Source organism: Aphelocoma coerulescens (assembly GCF_041296385.1).
Source record: "Aphelocoma coerulescens isolate FSJ_1873_10779 chromosome W unlocalized genomic scaffold, UR_Acoe_1.0 ChrW_unloc_scaf_1, whole genome shotgun sequence".
In the NCBI taxonomy this organism is placed as follows: Eukaryota; Metazoa; Chordata; class Aves; order Passeriformes; family Corvidae; genus Aphelocoma; species Aphelocoma coerulescens.
Genome location: NW_027184080.1, coordinates 3131674 through 3154390, shown reverse-complemented (window position 1 = coordinate 3154390; position 22717 = coordinate 3131674). Strand labels below are relative to the sequence as shown.

The following is a 22717-nucleotide window of genomic DNA, read 5'->3' as shown; positions in this document are numbered from 1 at the left end:
GTGCTAATTACATTTTGGTTTGAATTTACTTATTCTGTGTTGGGGTAAAGTAGTCACCATGCTGGTTGAGTTCATAATGTCTCTGGCTCGATGTACTCATGTCTTTCTGGTCCTTAGGCTTCATTGAGGTACTAGTGCCTTTCTGGTCCCTAGGGTTGTTTGCCTATCCACAACTTGCTCCAATCTTGTCCTTGATATGTAAATTTTACAGAGAAGGCAGACGAATCAGGATTTCTATTTTGCTGTGCTCAGTGATAATGACTTATAAGAAGTTGATAGAGATACAGGCAGCTGTTCGAGGTATGTATGATATGTGGCTTCTCTGTCCTAACCCCAGTCCTAGCTTCAGTAGCCTGTTTTGGGAATTTATTAGTAACTGCACCCAGATTGTTAGAGGAGGAGGAGTCGGGGTTTCCCTTCCCTTTAAATTTGATAGGTTATCTTTTGAGAATGTTCAGTATCCCCTGGATGTTAAAGAGACCACCCTCCTGGTATTTAATCTGGTAATCTTCCTCCATGTAATTCACAGCTAGTCTAGAATAAGAGCTCAGATTTCCAGGGTGACTGCTGAGACACCTGACCCAGAGGTGGAGCATCCTGAGTGGTGTGGGGAAGGGGAGGATATAGGCCAAATCCTGAAGAAATTCTCTGACCCAATGGTTTGCAATTTTTCCCCTGAACAAGTTCAGAAACCAGCTGAGGTGGCGAAACATCTGAAAGAGACATACAATGACAATTCTAATGAGAACAAGCTCCTTGCAATATGTTGGGTCTTGGCATATGCCTATCGCACACTGCAGCCGGTAAGGGTAGAGAGGCAGGAAGATCAATCAGCAAAGCCTGCAGATACCCCAGTCACTCAGGCTGCAGATAAACCAGACAGCGAGCCCAAACCAGATGGAGAGTCTAAGCCACTGACAGTGGCTCCTGTTACAAGGAAAAAGCACATAACCAAAACTGATCGCCCAGTGAAAGATGAGGATAATGCAGGGGAAGGAACCTCAAAAGATGCAGGGGAAGGAACCTCAAAACCACCTACTGACTCAGGCACAGAAACCATTACTGAGTCCATGTCCATAAAGGACCTTCACAGCCTAAGAAAGGATTACACCCGACGGTCCGATGAATCCATAATCAGTTGGATGGTCCGTATTTGGGATGCGGCAGGTGATGATGTGATGCTGGACGGTGCTGAAGCGAGGCATTTGGGATCCCTGTCACATGATCCAGTGATTGACCAAGCGATGAAAAGGGGGACTGACTCTACCAGTGTCTGGAGACGAGTTTTGACAGGCGTGATTGAAAGATATATGTGTGGAGATGATCTCTACATGCAGCAAACCCCGTGGAAGACCATAGAACAAGGGATCCAACGCCTGAGAGAACTAGGGGTGGTAGAGGTTGTCTTCGCAAATGACCCAGGATTGAGGAGTCTAGACCGGGCCAGAGTTATTCCATACATGTGGCGAAAACTCATACAACTTGGGCCACCAGAATACGCTTCTGCTTTAGCAATAATGAAACCGGACTACGGTGCGAATGAGACCGTGAAGGATATGGCAGTGAAGCTCCGAGCATATGCAGACACTCTGCATGGCCCAACACATGCAAGAATCGCAGCTGTGGAAACACATATGCAGAAAATGGAAGATAAGATGGAGAAGAGTCTCCAGGAGATTAAAGAGTGCCTTCTCCGCGGACGTTCCCCAGAGGGAAGGCACATCCCACGAAGTGAGCTGTGGGATTTCCTGTGTGACAGTGGGGAAAACATGAGGAAGTGGGGTGGACAACCCACTTCTGCTCGGGCAGCACGAGTGTGTGAATTGAAGGAGTGCAAGTCTCAGAAAGGAGGATCTACCAAAAAGGAAGTAGCCCCAGTTGCCTGTAGCCAAACTGCCGGAAATGATGGAAAAGAGGATGACATGTCCAATTCCCATGAAGGAACCTCTAAGATACAGGCCCAGGGAAAGAAGGATAACCAGGCATAGAGGGGCCCTGCCTCTAGCCAGGTAGAGGTTAGGGAAAACCGTGTTTTTTGGACTGTGTGGATTCGTTGGCCTGGTACATCAGAACCACAAAAACATGATGCCTTGGTTGACACTGGTGCACAGTGTACAATAATTCCATCGCAGCATGTGGGGGTAGAATCTGTTTCTATTTCTGGTGTAACAGGTGGATCACAAAATTTGACCTTGGTGGAAGCTGAGGTGAGCCTGACTGGAACTGAGTGGAAGAAGCATCTCATTGTGACTGGCCCAGAGGCCCCGTGCATTTTGGGCATAGACTTCCTCCGGAACGGGTATTTTAGAGACCCAAAGGGACTCAAGTGGGCTTTTGGAATAGCTGCTGTGGAGACAGAGGGCATTAAGCAATTGAACACTTTGCCTGGGCTATCAGAGAACCCGTCTGCAGTCGGCCTTCTGAAGGTGGAAGAACAAAGAGTACCAATTGCTACCTCGACAGTGCATCGCCGACAGTACCGGACTGTCGGAAGCCGCGGCGGGACGGGGAGCTCGGATCCCCGGCGGGGGGAGAACAGACATCAGCCAATATGGTTGAAAAATACAGTCCGATTTATTAGCAGTCTAAAGGCACTTATATAGTATACCAGCTTGTTAGCTCCTAAGTGGTTTAACGCTTATCAGGACATATTTCTATTTCTGCACGATCAGACTTCATTGGCAGTTTTCCACAGTCTTGTTATGTTCAAAAGAATGTTGTCCTTGCCTCCCCATTGCACCTGCAAGTACAGCACTCCCTGAAATTTCTCAGGCTGAAACTGTTCTGCTTACAGAGACTTTCCCACGGAAAGTGTCTCACACACACAGGCCCAAAAACCTCCAGCTCAATAGCTTGCACAGTTCTTTTATTGATCCCAATAACTCCATTCTCCAACAAATTCCCCGTTTTTCTTTTGAGCAAGCAATGCTGGAGGGGTCACAGATGTAGTGACTTTGTATATTATCTGCTGTAAGCATCGGGAGGCAAAGTGAACAAACTGCCAATTCTACAGTAATCAAATGCTACACAAATAAAACTAGTTATAATTTTAAAGCCTAGCAACTTTAATTATCCCTCTAAGTTGAGACCGTCTTCTTCTATAATTATGTAGTTAATTGATGTAACTTACTTATCCATTAGTGAAATGGGAAAAATAATTAGAAAGACTTAAACAGCATAAACCTTTAAAACCTTTCACAGCCGTGGCTGTGGCCTAATAGCAGAAGATCAATAGCTACTTAACTTTATATTATTACATGTCTAACATTAATAATACACACTTAACTTATTAAGCACGTGCAAGGCTATATTAAACTTAATGGCTGCGCAGCTTTGACATCACTTAAACTCTACACAACTTAACTTAGCAGAACTTAAAATTAACTTTACTTAAACTTAACTTTGCTTAAACTTAACAACACTTAAACTTAACATGAATTAAACTTAACACTACTTCAACGTTATACAACTTAACCTTATCACTTAAATTCTACAGAACTTAAACTTAACAGAACTTAAAATTAGCTTTTATTTCAAGACATTAAAAAAAACCTAATTTTTCACTTTACTTCTGAGTTTGGTGTTATACTCAAAAACTTTTTGCAATATACCCAAAATTTTATGCAATTATTTTTCTTAGTTTTGTCTTTGAGAAGAGTTCCCCGACACCCACCACCAGTCACTAGCAACCACCTAGGGCAGCTGTTATTTTCGCCCCAGAGTCTCATTATTTCTCCTGCTATGGAGAGTGGTGGATCTGGCAAGTCCTCAGCTCCTTCTCTTAGCCACGTCTCAGCCTCTCTCAAGGGTCCTCAGGACAGGTCTCACAGTCCCAGCTGTCATGGTAGTGGCATCACGTCCCTCAGGAACTGATGCTGACTGTGCTTTCTTGTTTCGGGGTCCTGTAGCATGGCACCACTTTGCTGGGCACCTCTCTGGTCAGTGATGTAGCAATGACTTGTCCCTGTTGTTGCAGGACATTCTGCAGTGTTGCAGTCCACGTTCGTTCCCAGAGCAGGAACTGTGAAGGGGTTAGCAACAACTGTAGGATACTGATGTAATGCTTTTGAACACAGGACATCTGCTGTAAAGACAAACTGAAAAATGCTTAGTATAGATAAGTTAGTAAGCTTTTTGATGACTTTTTGCATTACTTGTTGGTACTTCTCTTTCATTTGGGGCTGTTTTCGGGTCGCCCCGGCCGGCTTTGGCATTGCAGGCGACGAAACTGTAAAAGCCGCGCTGCTGCCGTCTGTCCCGCAGTCCGGCGCGGGGGGGTCACCCTCCGCCGCTTTTGGCTGGGCTGCTGCTTTCGGCCGGGCACCAGGGCTGCCGATGTCTCTCTGGCCCGCCCGCGCCCCGCCCCCTGGATCTGGTGTCTGTGCTTCCGCGGCCATTACTCTTCCGGCCGTCGGAGAGTTAACATCCGGCTCTGCCGGGTTTAGTAACTCTCGCAATGAGCTAACGCGCGCTGCTGTATTTTTAATGATTTTTCTCGCGGCCAGCCCGAAGGACCACGCTACCCCGAACCCCGCCTCGGTCTCTGGCCGCTGCTCTGTAAGTCCCACGTCTGATACTTTCGCGGAGCTGCTACAGCCCGCGCTGCCGCTCTCTACAGTCTCTATGGCAACCGCGGCAACTGTCTTTTCTGTTTTTACTCCTGAGAAAGTACTAATTACTGCTCTCCAGGTGGATTTGGGAGCTCTTGTTTCTGTAGCTTTCATTTTAAACGATCTTGGATTAACTAGTTCCTTATAAAGGTTTATCTCCTTAATTCCCTGCTTTTCTAAAAAGCGTAAAAATTCATTAAAGGCTGCCTGAGTTTCCATGACCGCGTCCACAAACCCGCGACTCAGCGCGAAACACAAACCGCATCCAAAGCGAAAACCCCGCGTCTGTGCGCGACACTATACCCGCGGATAAACCGCGAACCCGCGTCCAGCGCGAGCCGTACCCGCGATCAGCGCGAACCCGCGCCTCAGCGCGAAAACAAAACCGCGGACAAACCGCGAACTAAAAACCGAAAAACCCGCGGACTACCCTGATACCACCCGCGCCTCTGCGCGCCCCAAGTATCAGGGTACTGCAGCGTCCAGGCAAGCCTTTAGCAGCCAAGCCGCGAACCACCGATGTTAAGGTGGCCCAGGCTAGAGGTCGGCCAACCCTCCGCCCCCGACGGCGCTGCCCCGGCACCGCATTAGGCTCCCGCCAGGTCCAAGGGAATAAAATACCAGTCCCAGTCCAAATTCCGAGTTCCGTGTTCAAGTCCCGTACTCCGCGTTCCAAGTTCCGAGTTCAGTGTTCCAAGTTTGGTGTGCCGTGTTCGGTGTCCGTGTTCGGGCGCCAGATATCGGAAGCCGCGGCGGGACGGGGAGCTCGGATCCCCGGCGGGGGAAGAAAAACAGAGGCCAACCAATATGGTTGAAAAATACACTCCGATTTATTAGCAGTCTAAAGACACTTATATAGTATACCAGCTTGTTAGCTCCTAAGTGGTTTGACGCTTATCAGGACATATTTCTATTTCTACACAATCAGACTACATTGGCAGTTTTCCACAGTCTTGTTATGTTCAAAAGAATTTTGTGCTCAACTCCCTGTATACTCCCGGATAACACACCTGCAGATTCTCTACTCCCTGAAATTTCTCAGGCTGAAACTGTTTACTTTCACACAGGGACTTTCCCATGGAAAATGTCTCACACACACAGGCCTAAAAACCTCCAGCTCAATAGCTTGCACAGTTCTTTTATTGATCCCAATAATTCTATTCTCCAACAAGAAAGTCTAAAAAATTTAGCCATATTATAATAATTTTGAAGCTTTCTGAGGCAGAACTGGGAAGGTTAGTCCATATTTGTAGGATTTCAAATATGTATAAATTCTTATACCAACTCTCAGGATAGTATTGGTTGAGACAAATTATACATCTATAAGACCTTAGCTACAACATTTTTCAGAAAAAAAGACAAAACAGGTTCGACAAAAATTAAACTCAAGAATATGTAGAATGCTTTAACTTCTATTTGATCTTTCACCAAGTCACTTGCAATGAAAACACAAACAAATTACAAACATTAACCAACTGACAGTGCAAGCAATTATGGTGACACTTTATATTTCATTGGTTTTCATACAGCTCCATCTCATGTGTTGGTAGATTCCTATAAAAGAAAAGTGAAAAATTTGGCCCACTAGACCCATTATTTGAAAAGAAGTAAAACTTTTTGGGGCTAACACAAAGTGATAGTGAAGCAATGGTTACCACATTTAGGTGTGATTTTGCTGCTTGCAGTTTCCTTGCTCTCAAATTGCTTTATCTTCAATGCCGGGATGTTTGACATTCTTAGAAAAGAGAAAAGAAACAAACTTCCTCAAAAAAAAAAAGAAAAATATGTCTGAGTGAAACAAGAGTTTAATTGCATTAACTTATTCAAGTGGTATTAACGCTGTAAAATATTACCGTGTCTGGCAGCCGTAGGGAGGAGGAGAGAAGATCCAGCAGGCAGGAATTGTGCAGCAAGATTGATTTATTTAATTATTTTACAAACTCTTTTATAGACTTTTTTCTTCATAGTTTAATTGGACAAGGATCAGCCACCCCTTGGGGGTGACTGGCTAGAATCCTAAAACATCCATTGTCAAAATATTTTTCTACTGTACCATAAACAAGACTTTTCAAGGTTGCAGGTGTTTCATTGTTTATAGAACTCTGCTACTATCTTCTGTGAGAGAGAAAAGTCTCTCATGGACTTAGAAAATAGCAAGAAAATCCTTGCTAGCAGCATTTTTGAATCCACAAAGTGGAGTTTTAGTTTTTATTCTATGAAGTGCTTGTTGCATCACTTTTGCTGTTTCCCACAGGTTTTCAGTGGGGTTTCCTCCACTTGATTCTTCAGCGGAGGGAGTGAGACTGCTTTTAAAAGTTTTGCAAGAGTTGCAGTCTGTGAATCAGGCATTTGAATTGCTTTTTCTTTTTTTTTTTTTCTTTACTGGCCACTCACGACAGACATTTTCTCCTAAAGTTTCTCTATAGCTGTCACAATCTGCTAATACAAGCGGAGGTCTTTTAGGGACCGAGGCTGAAGAGCTGGCCAGAGTAACGACACATACACCGATACGATTTGAGCATTGTTCTCCCTTTATTGTTTAACTATGCAAGCTTATATCTACTTTTTGCAAAGATTCATGCCCAGTCCCTCTAGACAGCCTCTAATCAGCGGGGGAGACGACCAGTTTTTAACTTTGCCAAGGACTCTCAGGGCTGCCTGCAACCAGGTGCTTTCCAGGCTTGCTTGCAGCCAGGGGCCAGTTCAGGGGTTTTTCCTCAGCAACCCTGGGTTGTCCAATCTTTCCAGGGGTATCATATGCCCCTGTTGCACAAGGAATCCCTCTACACATCCCCCGTTTTCTTTTTGGGCAACCCAGGCCTGGTCGATAATCTTTTGCAGTCCCGCTTTAATGCAAGAAAAAATGCACCCAAATACTATTAAGCCTAATATAACTACAAATAGCAATCGGCAGCCTTCTACTACCAAGGTACACAGCCATCCGGTGATACCCAGACCCCTAAGCCAATCTCCAATAGGGTCGTCTGTCTCCCGAAGGTTGTGCAGGCCCCTCTGGAGGTCGGAGAGATGCTTGTGAATTGAGACAGAGTGGTCAGAAAGATTCATACAGCACATATCTTGGAAATCTTCACAGCCATGGCTGTGGGCTAATAGTAGAAAATCAATGGCTGCCCTATTTTGTAATACTGCATGCCTAACACTAGTAACATCTGCACTTAGCTCGTCAAGCATCTGAGAAGTTATGTTTAGCTCATCCCTCGCCCAGCAAGCAAGTTTATGTAATGTTGTGTGCGCCTTAGCTGCTGAAGCACCAGGTAAAAACATGGATGCTAGCCAAATTGTACTATGACTCCAAAAAACGGGCTCTTCAGTCCTTTCACATTTTGAGCTCATGGACTGAACGCCACACCCTGGTTTTAGTGCGGTGGGTTGTATTTAAGAGTTGATGCAGGTTTGGGTGGAACAGGGTGAGTTTCCCTAAATAGCATGGTCCCCCATGTGGGCTGGCGGGAACCCCATTCCATGTGCGGTCTCCGCATATTAAGAACGTACCACTGGGGAGGCGTTTCGGGGCTTGACCCGTGAGGTTGATTCGGTAGTAAATTGCTTCGGACTCGTAATTTCTCAGAAACCAGTCTGCAAGAGGATCAACAGTATCCAAAGGCGCCTATTAACATTTAATTGACTGGTAGTGGGCAGCTCGAATGCCATGTAACCATCCCCAGTTTGATTTGTGGAACCCAGTAGATCTAACGCTTCTGGTGTCCCCATGGTGACATTGATGCTTTTCAAGAATGCAGCTTGCCAGCAGGCACGCTGCTGTGCAGGCTTGAGTCCGATCAGCCCTGAACAATTGCCATTGCTTGTGGCGTTCCCTATCAGGGAGCTGTTGTCTAGCATCCCTCGGAAGTCTTGCAGGTTAAAATATGGGACCCCAATTAAGCAGGTGCAAAATGGGTCCCCTGGCGTGGCCAGGCTCAAACACATGGAGTCTTGCCCCGTTAAATTAGCTAGGGTGACCCACATGTTTTGTCTCTTTTGGATTGCTGTCAACATTGCGTGGGACCCTGCTAGGATGCTTATGAGAAGCAAACATCTCAGAATGTTTGCAGGCCCAGCGCTGCTTTGTCGCTTCCCAGCTCTCGGGGGCCACCACATGCTGCTGCGGGACACAAACCTGTGTGCTACACTCTTGCCCTAACACTGCCACATTCCATACTGCCTTCACTTGGTCTAAATGGGCAGACAGCCGATCGAACATGTCCACCAATGCCCTTGTCTCAAGACAGTCAAAAACAATTCCCCATTCTACCTCTGTGTCTGGTGCTAAACCCAAGAATTTATGCAACTCCCTTTCTTGATTCTGCCTTCGATCACGGTCCGCACAAGGTGGGCACGTATACCACCCGCTTTCTAACGTTAGCTTCTGTGTCCAGAGGGTCCACCGACAACCACCGCAAGTCACTAGCAACCACCCAGGGCAGCCGCTATATTCGCCACAGGGTCTCGCTATTTCCCCCACTACAGAGGGTGGTGGATCTGGCACGTTCTCAGCCCCCTCACTCAGCCACGTCTGCAGCCTCTCCCAAGGCTTCTCGGGACAGGGGTCCCAGAGTTCCAGCTGCTATAGTAGTGGCGTTACTTTCCTCAGGAGCCAATGCTGACTGCGTGTCATAGGTTAGCAAGCCTAGCCCTGGAAGGGATGTCCTTGCTAAGGGGTGCTTACAGTTTCCTCTGGGACTCTGGGACCTGATAGAACCTATCAGATGGCCAGTTTGAATATGGACAATTCTTTAAGCCACTTAAAGTTGTGACCGCCTCTGTGATACACACTTAAGAATAGATAAACTCCCCCCCAAGCTCTCTCTCGTTTCCGGTGCTGGGACAGGTGGCTGCAGGCCCCGTGCGGGGGCCGGGCCACGGCCATCCTGGAGTCGATGGACCTGTTCCAGCCGTGGAACCCCCCCCACTGCCTTGCCGTGGGCAGCTGGAGCGGCTTGGCTCTTACCCCTCTCCACTGCGATAAGAAAAATTCAACATTCCAGCTGCAAAGCTGCAAGGCCAAGGTGAGATTAACCCTTTTATTGCTGTGAAGAGCTGAAAACCTGAGGGAAGAGAGAGGAGATGCTTAAAGCTGAAATTCTGTTGTGAAGCTATGATATATCAGAGTATCCCGTTGTAATTTCATGAAGATATGGGGGGTGGAGTGTTCAACTCGTAAGCAATAGGCAGATGCTGACGCAGCTGTAATTTCATAAGAACTTTGGACAGGAAGAGATGAACCAGATGAGGACTTTTGCTCCAAATGGGAAAGGAGAAAACCTCAGTTCCTAGAGATGCTCCCAGAGATAGTCTTAACGATGAAGATGAGGAAGACCCTTTGCTCCCAGGGAAGGAGAAGGGCCTCTGTTTTTTTGTTTCTGAACAGCTCAACCTTAAAATTGTACCCCAAAAAACTTCAAGAGTGGATCCTCGAAAGCAGTTGCGGGAAAAGCTGCAAGTCGGGGGAAGGGACTCACATCGAGAGCAGAGAGACCTCTTCCTAAATGGACTGAACAATATTTGGAAGTGGGTGGCTGTCTTGTTGTGATACTGTTTTCATAGCACGAGCAAGAAGAGACTTCTCTTTCTAAATGGACTGAACAAGGTTATTATGGAAGTGGTAAACAGACTGAACATCTTAAGGGTTGTCTTTTTACATTGTCAGTGGGAGAAGGGAGGAAGGTGGGGGGAGGAGGAGAGTTCTGAAGGTGGTATAATTTTTTTTTTTCCTTCTTTTAGGTCTGTTAATAAACTTCTTTATATTCTTTCAAGTTTGGTGCCTGCTTTACATTTCTCCTAATTCTTATCTCACAGAAGATAAACAGTAATGAGTATTTTAGACCAAACCACTACACTGCGCCTTCTTGCTTCGGGGTCTTGCATGTGTAGCACGGCACCACTTGCTGGGCACCCACAGGAGTCTCTGGGGAGGAAACACACATATATCCTCGGCCATTAAATAGCACTGGGCTGGGACCTTCCCACAACCCCGTTCGAGGGTTACGGTACAAAACACTTATTCCTGGAAGAGCTTGCTCAATTCCCCTACCAACTGTCTGATGATGGATTGCCACTGGAGGATCCTCCCTATCCCCGGCCAGAGAGAGGAAGTTCAATGTAAACAGCACTGCTTAGCCGTTTACTTGGTTCCATCTCTTCTCCATTCTGTCGGCGCAGATATTCTTTTAGTGTACGATGGGCTCTCTCTACCACTGCCTGACTGGTGGGCAAGTGTGGGATCCCCGTGATATGTTCTACCCCCCACTGCTGCATAAAATTTGCTAGGCAACCGCTGGTGTATGCTAGCCCATTGTCCGTTTTGATCTTTTTGGGTGCCCCCATTACTGCGAAGCAAGGGAGCAGATGCCGCTCCACATGCAATGCCTTCTCTCCTGTCTGAGCGGAAGCCCACAGGAAGTGTGAAAAACTGTCAATTTTTACATGGACATAGCGCGGTCAGCTGAACTCAGGGACGTGAGTGATGTCCATTTGCCAGAGCTCGAGGGCTTTCAAACCCTTGGGGTTAACTCCCACACCCAACCCCAGGCCGTGATGGCTACAGCGGGGACAAGCCCACACTATGCCTTTCACTTCTATCAGCAGGATCCTAAACTGTCTCTGCAGGGATTTTGCATTTTGGTGGAACAAATCATGGCTACATCTGGCTTGCTCAAAAGTGCTCGCAGGCAGGAGATGCACTATGGGGGCACAGGTCACTGCCTCGTCTGCACGGGCATTGCCCTCTCCCAGCCCGATGTTCCACTGGCGGCTCCGAACGTGCAGGATACAGTAGGGGTGTTTCCGTTGTTGCAGGGTATGCCGTAATGTGATAAGCAGTCTGCCCAAATGTTCATAGTTATTACGCCGGATATCTGCATCATGAATCCGTTTGGCTACTCCAACAACATATAGGGAATCGCTGACTACATTCACCGGTTGCTTCGACCACTGTTGTAAGGCTCATATCATGGCACGCAGTTCGAGTGTTGGCAAGCTGTCAGCCAGTTCTCCTGCTATGACATGAGTCTTCCTGCGGTCGTTCTCTTTCCATGCAGAGGCGGCCCACTTCGTCTTCCTCCCCACATCCGTGAACACCGTGCGCCCTAGTACCAGCTGTTCTACATTGAGTGGGCGGTCCAGCCTCTCATAGTGCCCCAGCAACTGCGCCAGCCTTCCCTGTGGGCGCTTGTTATGGACCACGCTGGTGAATCCAAGCAGAGCTTCTTGCAGTGCCTCTGCATGGCATACCATCCACTCCAAGTCCCCTGTCCGGACCAGTATACTGATGTCCTCTGCCTCCCTGTCATCCAACTCCACCACTCGGTCGTGACTCTTTTGGATTAAAAGCGCCACCATCTCTACCCTGGACCTCAGTCTGAAGTGTGGCTGAGTCGGCGGGAAGATCCATTTGAGAAGCCGGATGTCCTGCCCCTTTTTCTTTTGCCATTGGTGGATGATGGCATGTGAACCTGCTGCGCCGATCAGGGTGATGAGGATGGCGAGTGGGACTCCTTCTTCTCTGTGTGACACCCATGCATGCTGTAGCTTATCTGTGACCTTGGTGAGAGCTGCTGCTTGGTCCGGGGAGCATTCTCGAGGTTCAGCAGCGTTTGTCCCGTGCAGCCATGTCAGGAAGGGGGCGAGGTCGGCATTTATGATTCCCGCTACTCCGCAGACCCATTGCAGATCTCCTAGCAGCCATTGCGCATCATGGAGCCTGGAGATTTCTGTGTTTAGCTCGATCTTTTGGGGCCTTATTTGCGATTCTGATATGACCCAGCCCAGGTACTTCCATGATGCAGTTCGCTGGATCTTCTGGGGGGCGATCTCTAATCCAGTCTCATGCAGTTGCTCTCTGACCCATTGCACGTCTTTATCTGGGAACTCTTTAGCAGTAGCTATCAGGATGTCATCCATGTAATGGTAGATGAGTGCTTCTACGTAGCGTTGTCGAATCAGACGTAGCACCCAGTCAACATATAGCTGACACAGCATGGGGGAATTTTTCATCGCCTGGAGTAGGACAACCCACTTGTAGTGCTTAGTAGGCTCACTGCGATTCTTTGTGGGCACTGTAAAGGCAAAACATTCTGTGTCCTTTGGATGCAGTGGGATTGTGAAAAAGCAGTCTTTTAAGTCAATTACAGTGATTTGCCATCCCACTGGGATCATTGTAGGAGCTGGTAGCCCAGGTTGCAGCACCCCCATAGTTTGCATGCACGCATTCACTTGTCGAAGGTCGTGTTCGAAGGGCTGACCGAAGGCTTTATGTGTCCTGCCACTAGCTGCTCTGCAACAAGCTGTTCTACTATCTTCAGCCTTTCGTCTGTTACCAGCCACTGCTTGACCCAGACAGGATCATCTGTTAACCAGGTGAGAGCCCGTATGGGCGGCTGATTGGCAGCGGCCGTCAGCATAAATGCTGGTCTGTGGTGAGCACGAGGCCCAGCTGTGCAAGGATGTCATGTCTGATCAGGCCTTGCAGGGTCTGAGGCAGCTTCATAACATAGGGGCAACACACAATGGTTTGATTGTCCTCAAACTCTAGGGCAATTGGGGTTGCACTTATGTTGGAGAATGGAGTTATTGGGATCAATAAAAGATCTGTGCAAGCTATTGAGCTGGAGGTTTTTGGGCCTGTGTGTGTGAGACACTTTCCGTGGGAAAGTCTCTGTAAGCAGAACAGTTTCAGCCTGAGAAATTTCAGGGAGTGCTGTACTTGCAGGTGCAATGGGGAGGCAAGGACAACATTCTTTTGAACATAACAAGACTGTGGAAAACTGCCAATGTAGTCTGATTGTGTAGAAATAGAAATATGTCCTGATAAGTAAGCCACTTAGGAGCTAACAAGCTGGTATACTATATAAGTGTCTTTAGACTGCTAATAAATCGGAGTGTATTTTTCAACCATATTGGCTGGTGTCTGTTCTTCTCCCCCCGCCGGGGATCCGAGCTCCCCGTCCCGCCACGGCTTCCGATATCTGGTGCCCGAACAGGGACACCAAACCTGGCACACTGAACTTGGAACATCGAACTCGGAACTTGGAACGCGGAGTACGGGACTTGAACACGGAACTCGGAATTTGGACTGGGACTGGTATTTTATTCCCTTGGACCTGGCGGGAGCCTAATGCGGTGCCGGGGCAGCGCCGGCGGGGGCGGAGGGTTGGCCGACCTCTAGCCTGGGCCACCTTAACATCGGTGGTCCGCCGCTCGGCTGCTAAAGGCTTGCCTGGACGCTGCAGTACCCTGATACTTGGGGCGCGCAGAGGCGCGGGTGGTATCAGGGTAGTCCGCGGGTTTTTCGGTTTTTAGTTCGCGGTTTGTCCGCGGTTTTGTTTTCGCGCTGAGGCGCGGGTTCGCGCTGATCGCGGGTACGGCTCGCGCTGGACGCGGGTTCGCGGTTTATCTGCGGGTATGGTGTCGCGCACAGACGCGGGGTTTTCGCTTTGGATGCGGTTTGTGTTTCGCGCTGAGTCGCGGGTTTGTGGACGCGGTCATGGAAACTCAGGCAGCCTTTAATGAATTTTTACGCTTTTTAGAAAAGCAGGGAATTAAGGAGATAAACCTTTATAAGGAACTAGTTAATCCAAGATCGTTTAAAATGAAAGCTACAGAAACAAGAGCTCCCAAATCCACCTGGAGAGCAGTAATTAGTACTTTCTCAGGAGTAAAAACAGAAAAGACAGTTGCCGCGGTTGCCATAGAGACTGTAGAGAGCGGCAGCGCGGGCTGTAGCAGCTCCGCGAAAGTATCAGACGTGGGACTTACAGAGCAGCGGCCAGAGACCGAGGCGGGGTTCGGGGTAGCGTGGTCCTTCGGGCTGGCCGCGAGAAAAATCATTAAAAATACAGCAGCGCGCGTTAGCTCATTGCGAGAGTTACTAAACCCAGCAGAGCCGGATGTTAACTCTCCGACGGCCGGAAGAGTAATGGCCGCGGAAGCACAGACACCAGATCCAGGGGGCGGGGCGCGGGCGGGCCAGAGAGACACCGGCAGCCCTGGTGCCCAGCCGAAAGCAGCGGCTCCGCCAAAAGCGGCGGAGGGTAACCCCCCGCGCCGGACTGCAGGACAGCCGGCAGCAGCGCGGTTTTTACAGTTTCGTCGCCTGCAATGCCAAAGCCGGCCGGGGCGACCCGAAAACAGCCCCAAATGAAAGAGAAGTACCAACAAGTAATGCAAAAAGTCATCAAAAAGCTTACTAACTTATCTATACTAAGCATTTTTCAGTTTGTCTTTACAGCAGATGTCCTGTGTTCAAAAGCATTACATCAGTATCCTACAGTTGTTGCTAACCCCTTCACAGTTCCTGCTCTGGGAACGAACGTGGACTGCAACACTGCAGAATGTCCTGCAACAACAGGGACAAGTCATCACTACATCACTGACCAGAGAGGTGCCCAGCAAAGTGGTGCCATGCTACAGGACCCCAAAACGAGAAAGCACAGTCAGCATCAGCTCCTGAGGGACGTGATGCCACTACCATAACAGCTGGGACTGTGAGACCTGTCCTGAGGAGCCTTGAGAGAGGCTGAGACGTGGCTGAGTGAAGGAGCTGAGGACTTGCCAGATCCACCACTCTCCATAGCAGGAGAAATAATGAGACTCTGGGGCAAAAATAACAGCTGCCCTAGGTGGTTGCTAGTGACTGGTGGTGGGTGTCAGGGAACTCTTCTCAAAGACAAAACTAAGAAAAATAATTGCATAAAATTTTGGGTATATTGCAAAAAGTTTTTGAGTATAACACCAAACTCAGAAGTAAAGTGAAAAATTGTTTCTTTTTGAATGTCTTGAAATAAGAGTACATTTAAGTTCTGTTAAGTTTACTTGATGTTAAGGTTAATTTCTGTTAAGTTTAAGTTCTTTAATTTTAAGTTCTGTTAAGTTTAAAGTTCTGAAGAATTTAAGTGATAAGGTTAAGTTGTATAACGTTTAGGTAGTGTTAAGGTTAATTCGTGTTAAGTTTAAGCAAAGTTAAGTTTAAGTAAAGTTAATTTTAAGTTCTGCTAAGTTAAGTTGTGTAGAGTTTAAGTGATGTCAAAGCTGCGCAGCCATTAAGTTTAATATAGCCTTGCACGTGCTTAATAAGTTAAGTGTGTATTATTAATGTTAGACATGTAATAATATAAAGTTAAGTAGCTATTGATCTTCTGCTATTAGGCCACAGCCACGGCTGTGGAAGGTTTTAAAGGTTTATGCTGTTTAAGTCTTTCTAATTATTTTTCCCATTTCACTAATGGATAAGTAAGTTACATCAATTAACTACATAATTATAGAAGAAGACGGTCTCAACTTAGAGGGATAATTAAAGTTGCTAGGCTTTAAAATTATAACTAGTTTTATTTGTGTAGCATTTGATTACTGTAGAATTGGCAGTTTGTTCACTTTGCCTCCCGATGCTTACAGCAGATAATATACAAAGTCACTACATCTGTGACCCCTCCAGCATTGCTTGCTCAAAAGAAAAACGGGGAATTTGTTGGAGAATGGAGTTATTGGGATCAATAAAAGAACTGTGCAAGCTATTGAGCTGGAGGTTTTTGGGCCTGTGTGTGTGAGACACTTTCCGTGGGAAAGTCTCTGTAAGCAGAACAGTTTCAGCCTGAGAAATTTCAGGGAGTGCTGTACTTGCAGGTGCAATGGGGAGGCAAGGACAACATTCTTTTGAACATAACAAGACTGTGGAAAACTGCCAATGTAGTCTGATTGTATAGAAATAGAAATATGTCCTGATAAGTAAGCCACTTAGGAGCTAACAAGCTGGTATACTATTTAAGTGCCTCTAGACTGCTAATAAATGGGGGTGTATTTTTCAACCATATTGGCTGGTGTCTGTTCTTCTCCCCCCGCCGGGGATCCGAGCTCCCCGTCCCGCCGCGGCTTCCGATACACTTGCTTGGGGAATTTGTGTTCCCCCCACCCCTACCAGCGTGGCTGCTGGTTTTTCCAGTCCCCAACCAGGTGGCCATACCGCCTGGTTAATTATGGTAACGCCGGCCCCTGTGTCGAAAAGCGGCTGTATATTGATGGCTTCTGCCCCCTTTCGCAGGATCACTTGCCGCTGAGGTCTTTGGGCCAGGTTCAATGTCCAAAACACGTCGAACCCAGAGGACCCAAAAGCGTGGTCTCTGCGGACACTGTTGTTGCTGGTCCCCCTGTTGGCCATTAGGGGAATAGGGATGATTTGGGCAATGCGAATGCCCTAGGGGATAGTCACGGGTGGTTGCAGCGCGTAGGCCATGATCTTAATTTCGCCAGTGTAGTCGGCATCGATGACTCCAGGGAGCACCACTACTCCCTGCCAGCTGGTGTATGACTGCCCCATGAGTAGGCCACCCAGACGAGGGCCATCTGATGACAGGGGGCCCTTGGCTGTGGTCGGGATCAGGGTGATCTGGTGGTTCGTCAGCATGACTTCTATTGAGGTTGCCACATCCACTCCGAGACTCCCTCGGGTGGCTGGCTGGTTCTGGTGAAGGAAACCACTGGGGTTGCACTCAACTCATGGCTCTTTGGGGCGCTCACTTGTGTCCTGGCACGTGGCCTCACCACGCTGCGCTGGCCATTTCCCGCATGGCGGCATGCTATGGTGGCATGGGTGCCGGAATTGCAGTTGTGGCACCACACCATTTTCCGGCAAGTGCGCCTCATGTGCCCCTCTTCACCACACTGGAAACAGGCCACTCCGCCTGTCCGGGGACCAGGAGGTGGGCCAGCGGCCTTTGCCCCCTTTTTACTTTGCGCCCCTCTGGTCAGCGCTGCGGCGATGACTTGTCCCTGTTTTTGCAGGACATTCTGCATCGTTACGGCAAATGCAGCTGTTTGAGACGACTGCTCCACATGGCTAGCACGCACGAGCATCTCGTCAACTCCTGCTCCCTGGGGCAGCGTGGCAAGAATTGTCTTAGTTTGCCTATTAGCATTTTCAAAGGCAAGGGTCCAGAACATCTGCTCTTGGAGCTCTTCAGAGAGCTCAGTTGTGTCCTTCAAGGCTGCTGACAGACGGTCAATGAACTGACCATATGGCTCTGACAGCCCCTGTCGGACTGCTGCATATGGAGGAGACTTCTTCTTTTTGGGTACTGACAACAAGGCTTTGTGGGCAAGAGTCTGTGACAACTGATGAATGATTGAGGGCATGGTCAGCTGCGTCACCGTCTCCGTCGCTCCAAAAGCCCCGCTTCCAGTTAGCATGTCGCATACAGTGGGTCTTGCGTATCACCTTGGTGTTTGCTAGCTTCTTCTTGTGCTAGCCGCTTCCACGTTCGCTCCCAGAGCGGGAACTGTGAAGGGGTCAACAACAACTGTGTGATGCTGATGCAATCATTAGGACACAGGATATCTTCTGTAAAGATAAACTGCAGGATGCTCCGTGTAGCTTCGGACCGGAGGCCGTGCGTGGTGACCGTTTGCTTCGCTTGCTGCAAGATTTTCGAGTCATGGGGCTCCCACATTGCAGTGTCCCCCTGTATCAGTACAGGGCAGGCTAGGGCATCTACAGCTTGCCAATCTTCTTCAATGATTGTGTTACAGACAACTCCATTCCATCTCCTTCACAATGGATCAGTCCTTGCCTTCGGGGCTGACGGAGGCAATGGCTGCACCTCCTCTTGCTGGGAGGGAGGGGCCGTAGGCCCTGTGCCCGGTTCTCCCAACGGGAATGGAGGAGTTCTGGTGGCTGTCTTGACTGGTGGGTCCACGGGACACCACGGTGCTGATGGTGTGGTTTTGCAAGCCTTGGACTCCAGCGCATCCTGACGCGTAGACAATTCAGCAAACTTCTTCACTACTTCATGCATCATCTCTCGATGGTTCTCCTCCTCTTGGGGCTGACCCCAGGCAGCCCCGGCTGGCTCTGTCTCTGCGGGCGACAAAGGTGTAGAGGCTGCTTCGCAGTCAGATGATGATCCGCTGTCCGGCAAAGGGGGGTGGCACGCTGCTGTTTTCGGCTGGGAGCTAGGATCGTATTACGGCAGGCCTGGACCCTAGGGTATATCACCGTGTCCCGCAGGCATAGGGAGGAGGAGGAGAAGATCCAGCAGGCAGGAATTGTGCAGCAAGATTGATTTATTTAATTATTTTACAAACTCTTTTATTGACTTTTTTCTTCTTAGTCTAATTGGACAAAGGATCAGCCACCCCTTGGGGTGATTGGCTAAAATCCTAAAACATCCATTGTCAAAATATTTTTTTACTATACCATAAACAAGACTTTTCAAGGTTGCAGGTGGCTTGGTTGTTTACATTCCCTGCTACCTCTTCTGTGAGAGAGAAAAGTCTCTCACGGACTTAGAAAATAGCAAGAAAATCCTTGCTAGCAGCATTTTTGTATCTACAATTTCCCCTTTTTGTTTTATAAGATAACAACTCTACTATTAATCCTAAATAGAAATCTACATCAGTTATTAATTCTAAATATGTCCTTAAGGCTTTAACTATCTGACTCCATAACAAGAAATTTAAAGTTCAGTCTCTGCTTGTGGAAGGACCATCCCAGTCTCTGCTTGTAGAAGGACCATCTGCCTGATGGTTGACATCCTGGTCATCATCAGAAGAGTCATTAGGCTGATGATCTACATTCTGGTCGCCATTTGGATGATTGGCGTTCTGGTCATCATTTGGAGGTTGCCTGTTCTGCCTCTGGTGCTGTAGGTCAGGGCGAACGCATTTTGAAGGTAGCCACTGTATCCCAGTATCTGTGGAAACGCAAGCATACCCACGACCCCAAACGATAAGCTCATGAGGGCCTTCCCACTGGTTAGTGAGTAAATTCCGCACCCAGACTTTTGCTCGGAGAAGCTGTCTCTTGTCTGCAGACTGCAATGAGAGAAAATGATTCAGAATAACAGGATTATTTGAATTTTGTGGTACTGTAAGGTGATTAATTGTATACAAAGCTTTTGCTAGTCAGCTTCAGTAACCAAATTCAAAGTTTCCTGTGAGTGATGCCATGAAGATTTTTGCCTTTTCTTTTATACCCCTGTATTACTGCAGGCCTGGTTCCTATGGTATAGCACCGTGTCCCGCAGCCATAGGGAGGAGGAGGAGGAGAAGATCCAGCAGGCAGGAGTTGTGCAGCAAGATTGATTTATTTAATTATTTTTCAAACTCTTTTATAGACTTTTTTCTTCATAGCCTAATTGGACAAAGGGCCAGCCACCCCTTGGGGGTGATTGGCTAAAATCCTAAAACATCCATTGTCAAAATATTTTTCTACTATACCATAAACAAGACTTTTCAAGGTTGCAGGTGGCTTGGTTGTTTACATTCCCTGCTACCTCTTCTGTGAGAGAGAAAAGTCTCTCACGGACTTAGAAAATAACAAGAAAATCCTTGCTAGCAGCATTTTTGTAACTACAATTCCCCCTTTTTGTTTTATAAGATAACAACTCTACTATTAATGCCAAATAGAAATCTACATCAGTTATTAATTCTAAATATGTCCTTAAGGCTTTAACTATCTGACTCCATAACAAGAAATTTAAAGTTCAGTCTCTGCTTGTGGAAGGACCATCCCAGTCTCTGCTTGTAGAAGGACCATCTGCCTGATGGTTGACATCCTGGTCATCATCGGAAGAGTCATTAGGCTGATGATCTACATTCTGGTCGCCATTTGGATGATTGGCGTTCTGGTCATCATTTGGAGGTTGCCTGTTCTGCCTCTGGTGCCGTAGGTCAGGGCGAACGCATTTTGAAGGTAGCCACTGTATCCCAGTATCTGTGGAAACGCAAGCATACCCACGACCCCAAACGATAAGCTCATGTGGGCCTTCCCACTGGTTAGTGAGTAAATTCCGCACCCAGACTCTTGCCCGGGGCAGTTGTCTGTCGCCTGCAGACTGCAATGAGAGAAAATGATTCAGAATAACAGGATTATTTGAATTTTGTGGTACTGTAAGGTGATTAATTGTATACAAAGCTTTTGCTAGTCGGCTCTGTGGGGTTTCTCCATGCATTCCCCTTTTCTGTTTGTCCAAAACACGCTTCAAGGTACCATGAGCGCGTTCAACAATGGCTTGGCCAGTAGGAGAATGTGGGATACCAAAGGTATGGTCTACACCCCACAGGTGTAAAAACTGCCGCGTCTTCTCCGAGGCGTAGGCAGGACCATTATCGGTTTTCACAGAAGCTGGCACGCCCAGGACTGAGAAAGCCAATTTCCAATGGGCAATGACATCACGGCCCTTCTCTCCAGTGTGAGCAGTAGCCCACATAGCCGAGGAGAAAGTGTCAATAGACACGTGCACATATTTCAGCCGACCAAATTCTGGGATGTGAGTTACATCCGTTTGCCAAATCTGCAAGGCTTTTATCCCTCTGGGGTTTACCCCCGCTGGCAAAGGCGCAGCGAGTCCATGACAGTCAGCACAAGTGCTGACAATGTCGTGCGCCTTGGTTGGCGTTAAATGAAACTGCTTCTGCAGGGTATGTGCACTTTGATGGAAGAAACTGTGCGATGCCTTGGCTTGTGCAATTTTGTCAGGCTGAGGCCCTACCCATGCAGGGTTTGCCAGCATGTCAGCCCTGGCATTGCCTTCTGTTAGAAACCCTGGTAAATTGGTGTGGCTCCGAATGTGCAGAATGTAATACGGATGCACTCGAGCCTGAATTGCAGACCACAAGGTTTGCAACAGCGAAAACAGAGCCGCATTGTTCACCTCCTTCAGAAGGGAACAATCTAAGCGTTGGGTGATATCTGCTACATAAGCAGAGTCAGTAACCAAATTCAAAGGTTCCTGTGAGAATCGCTGAAAAGCCATGGTAACAGCCCTTAGTTCAACTAACTGAGCAGAGTCTGACTCGGATTGGTGTGTTAATGAACCACCTCAAAGGCAGTGTAGGATACTGTGCGCTCTTACACACAGTGACCCCTGCTAAAAATTTGTCCCAATCCGTACGCCCCAAGCTGCCAACGCATCCCGTCCCCAAAGGGTATGGGAAGTGGTAGCAACATAAGGCCTAATTGTAGCTGTGTGTCCCTTTGAATCCTTCACCACCACAGGCCGTTCACTTAAATAGCTCTGTGTGGTTCCTCCTAATCCTGCGATGGCCGATCCCACCAGGGCTAAAGGCCATGAGGGAGGCCATGCAGAGAAGGAGATGATAGTTACATCAGCACCCGTATCAATCAAACCTCGAAGCTGAATCCGGGGTGGTTGGGCGCTTGGCGGGACCAGGGTACATGTCATCTGTGGCCTTTGGTCAGAGATGTCTGCAGTCCAGAAGGCCTGTGGAAGTCCCGTAGATCCACTGCCGTTATCTTCCTGAATTTGTTCTACCCTGGGGACACAAGACTTAAAAGGCACTAATTTAGCAAGGCAGGTCTTTTCAGGAATAGTTACAGGGGGTTTTTGTGTGGAGACCATAGCGCAAATCTGGCCTTTAAAGTCAGAATCAATAACTCCTGAGTGCACTAAGATTCCTTGATGGGCAACATCAGGTTTTCCCACCAGCATCGCACTGGATCCCTGGGCTAAGGGTCCATATACATCCAAGGGAACCTTATAAATACTGCTAGAGTCTAAGACGACTGCGGCTGCGGTGTGGACGTCAAACCCGTCTGATCCGTGGGGACCGTCTGATCCCTGGGTGCTGTCTCTAGGGTGGCTGGGTAGGCCTGTGCCTGTACCTGTGCCACTCTCTGGGGGAGTGACTGCATCGGAGAGCAATTCCCCCTCCTTGCACCCCGGCGGAAGTTTCCCGACAAAGGCCGACCATCAGCATGAGTCCGGGATCTACAGTAGCCCGTACAATGGCCTGGCCTGCCACACCTCTTGCACTGGGGGATCGGTGTGTTCTCTTTTTGGCTCGGCTTAGGCCGCTTCCGTTTCTTCACCTGTTTTGGTGGCTTTGGTTCACGACCAGAAGATGCGTGAACAGGCTGCAGGAACGCAGCCAAGGCAGACCTTTTCTGGTTCCCAGATCCCACCTTAGCACAGGCCTCGACCATGTCTGTTACCTCAGGGTCCCCTGGTAAGGCATCTATGATTTTTCTGCACTCCTCGTTTGCATTATCTCTCACTAACTGCCTTAACAACATCTGTCTTAACCCGTCATCCTCAACCTGCTTCTCGAGAGAAGCAGCGACTTTCTCTACAAAAGAG

At 48.1% G+C, this 22717-nt stretch overlaps 1 protein-coding gene across 2 annotated transcripts in view; it reads right to left on the bottom strand.

The window, feature by feature from the left end:
• Positions 1-22717, bottom strand: part of LOC138102742 (uncharacterized) — a 679200-nt gene that overhangs the window by 271964 nt on the left and 384519 nt on the right. Inside the window, exon 1 of one of the 2 annotated variants that reach the window (XM_069000494.1) lies at positions 3365-5512. The exons of the other annotated variant lie outside the window; for it this stretch is intronic. Within the exon in view, the coding sequence (XP_068856595.1) occupies positions 3840-4829 (990 nt within the window). The 5' untranslated portion in view covers positions 4830-5512 and the 3' untranslated portion in view covers positions 3365-3839. Of the gene's footprint in view, positions 1-3364; positions 5513-22717 lie in introns of those variants that run through there. 2 annotated transcript variants of the gene reach the window in all.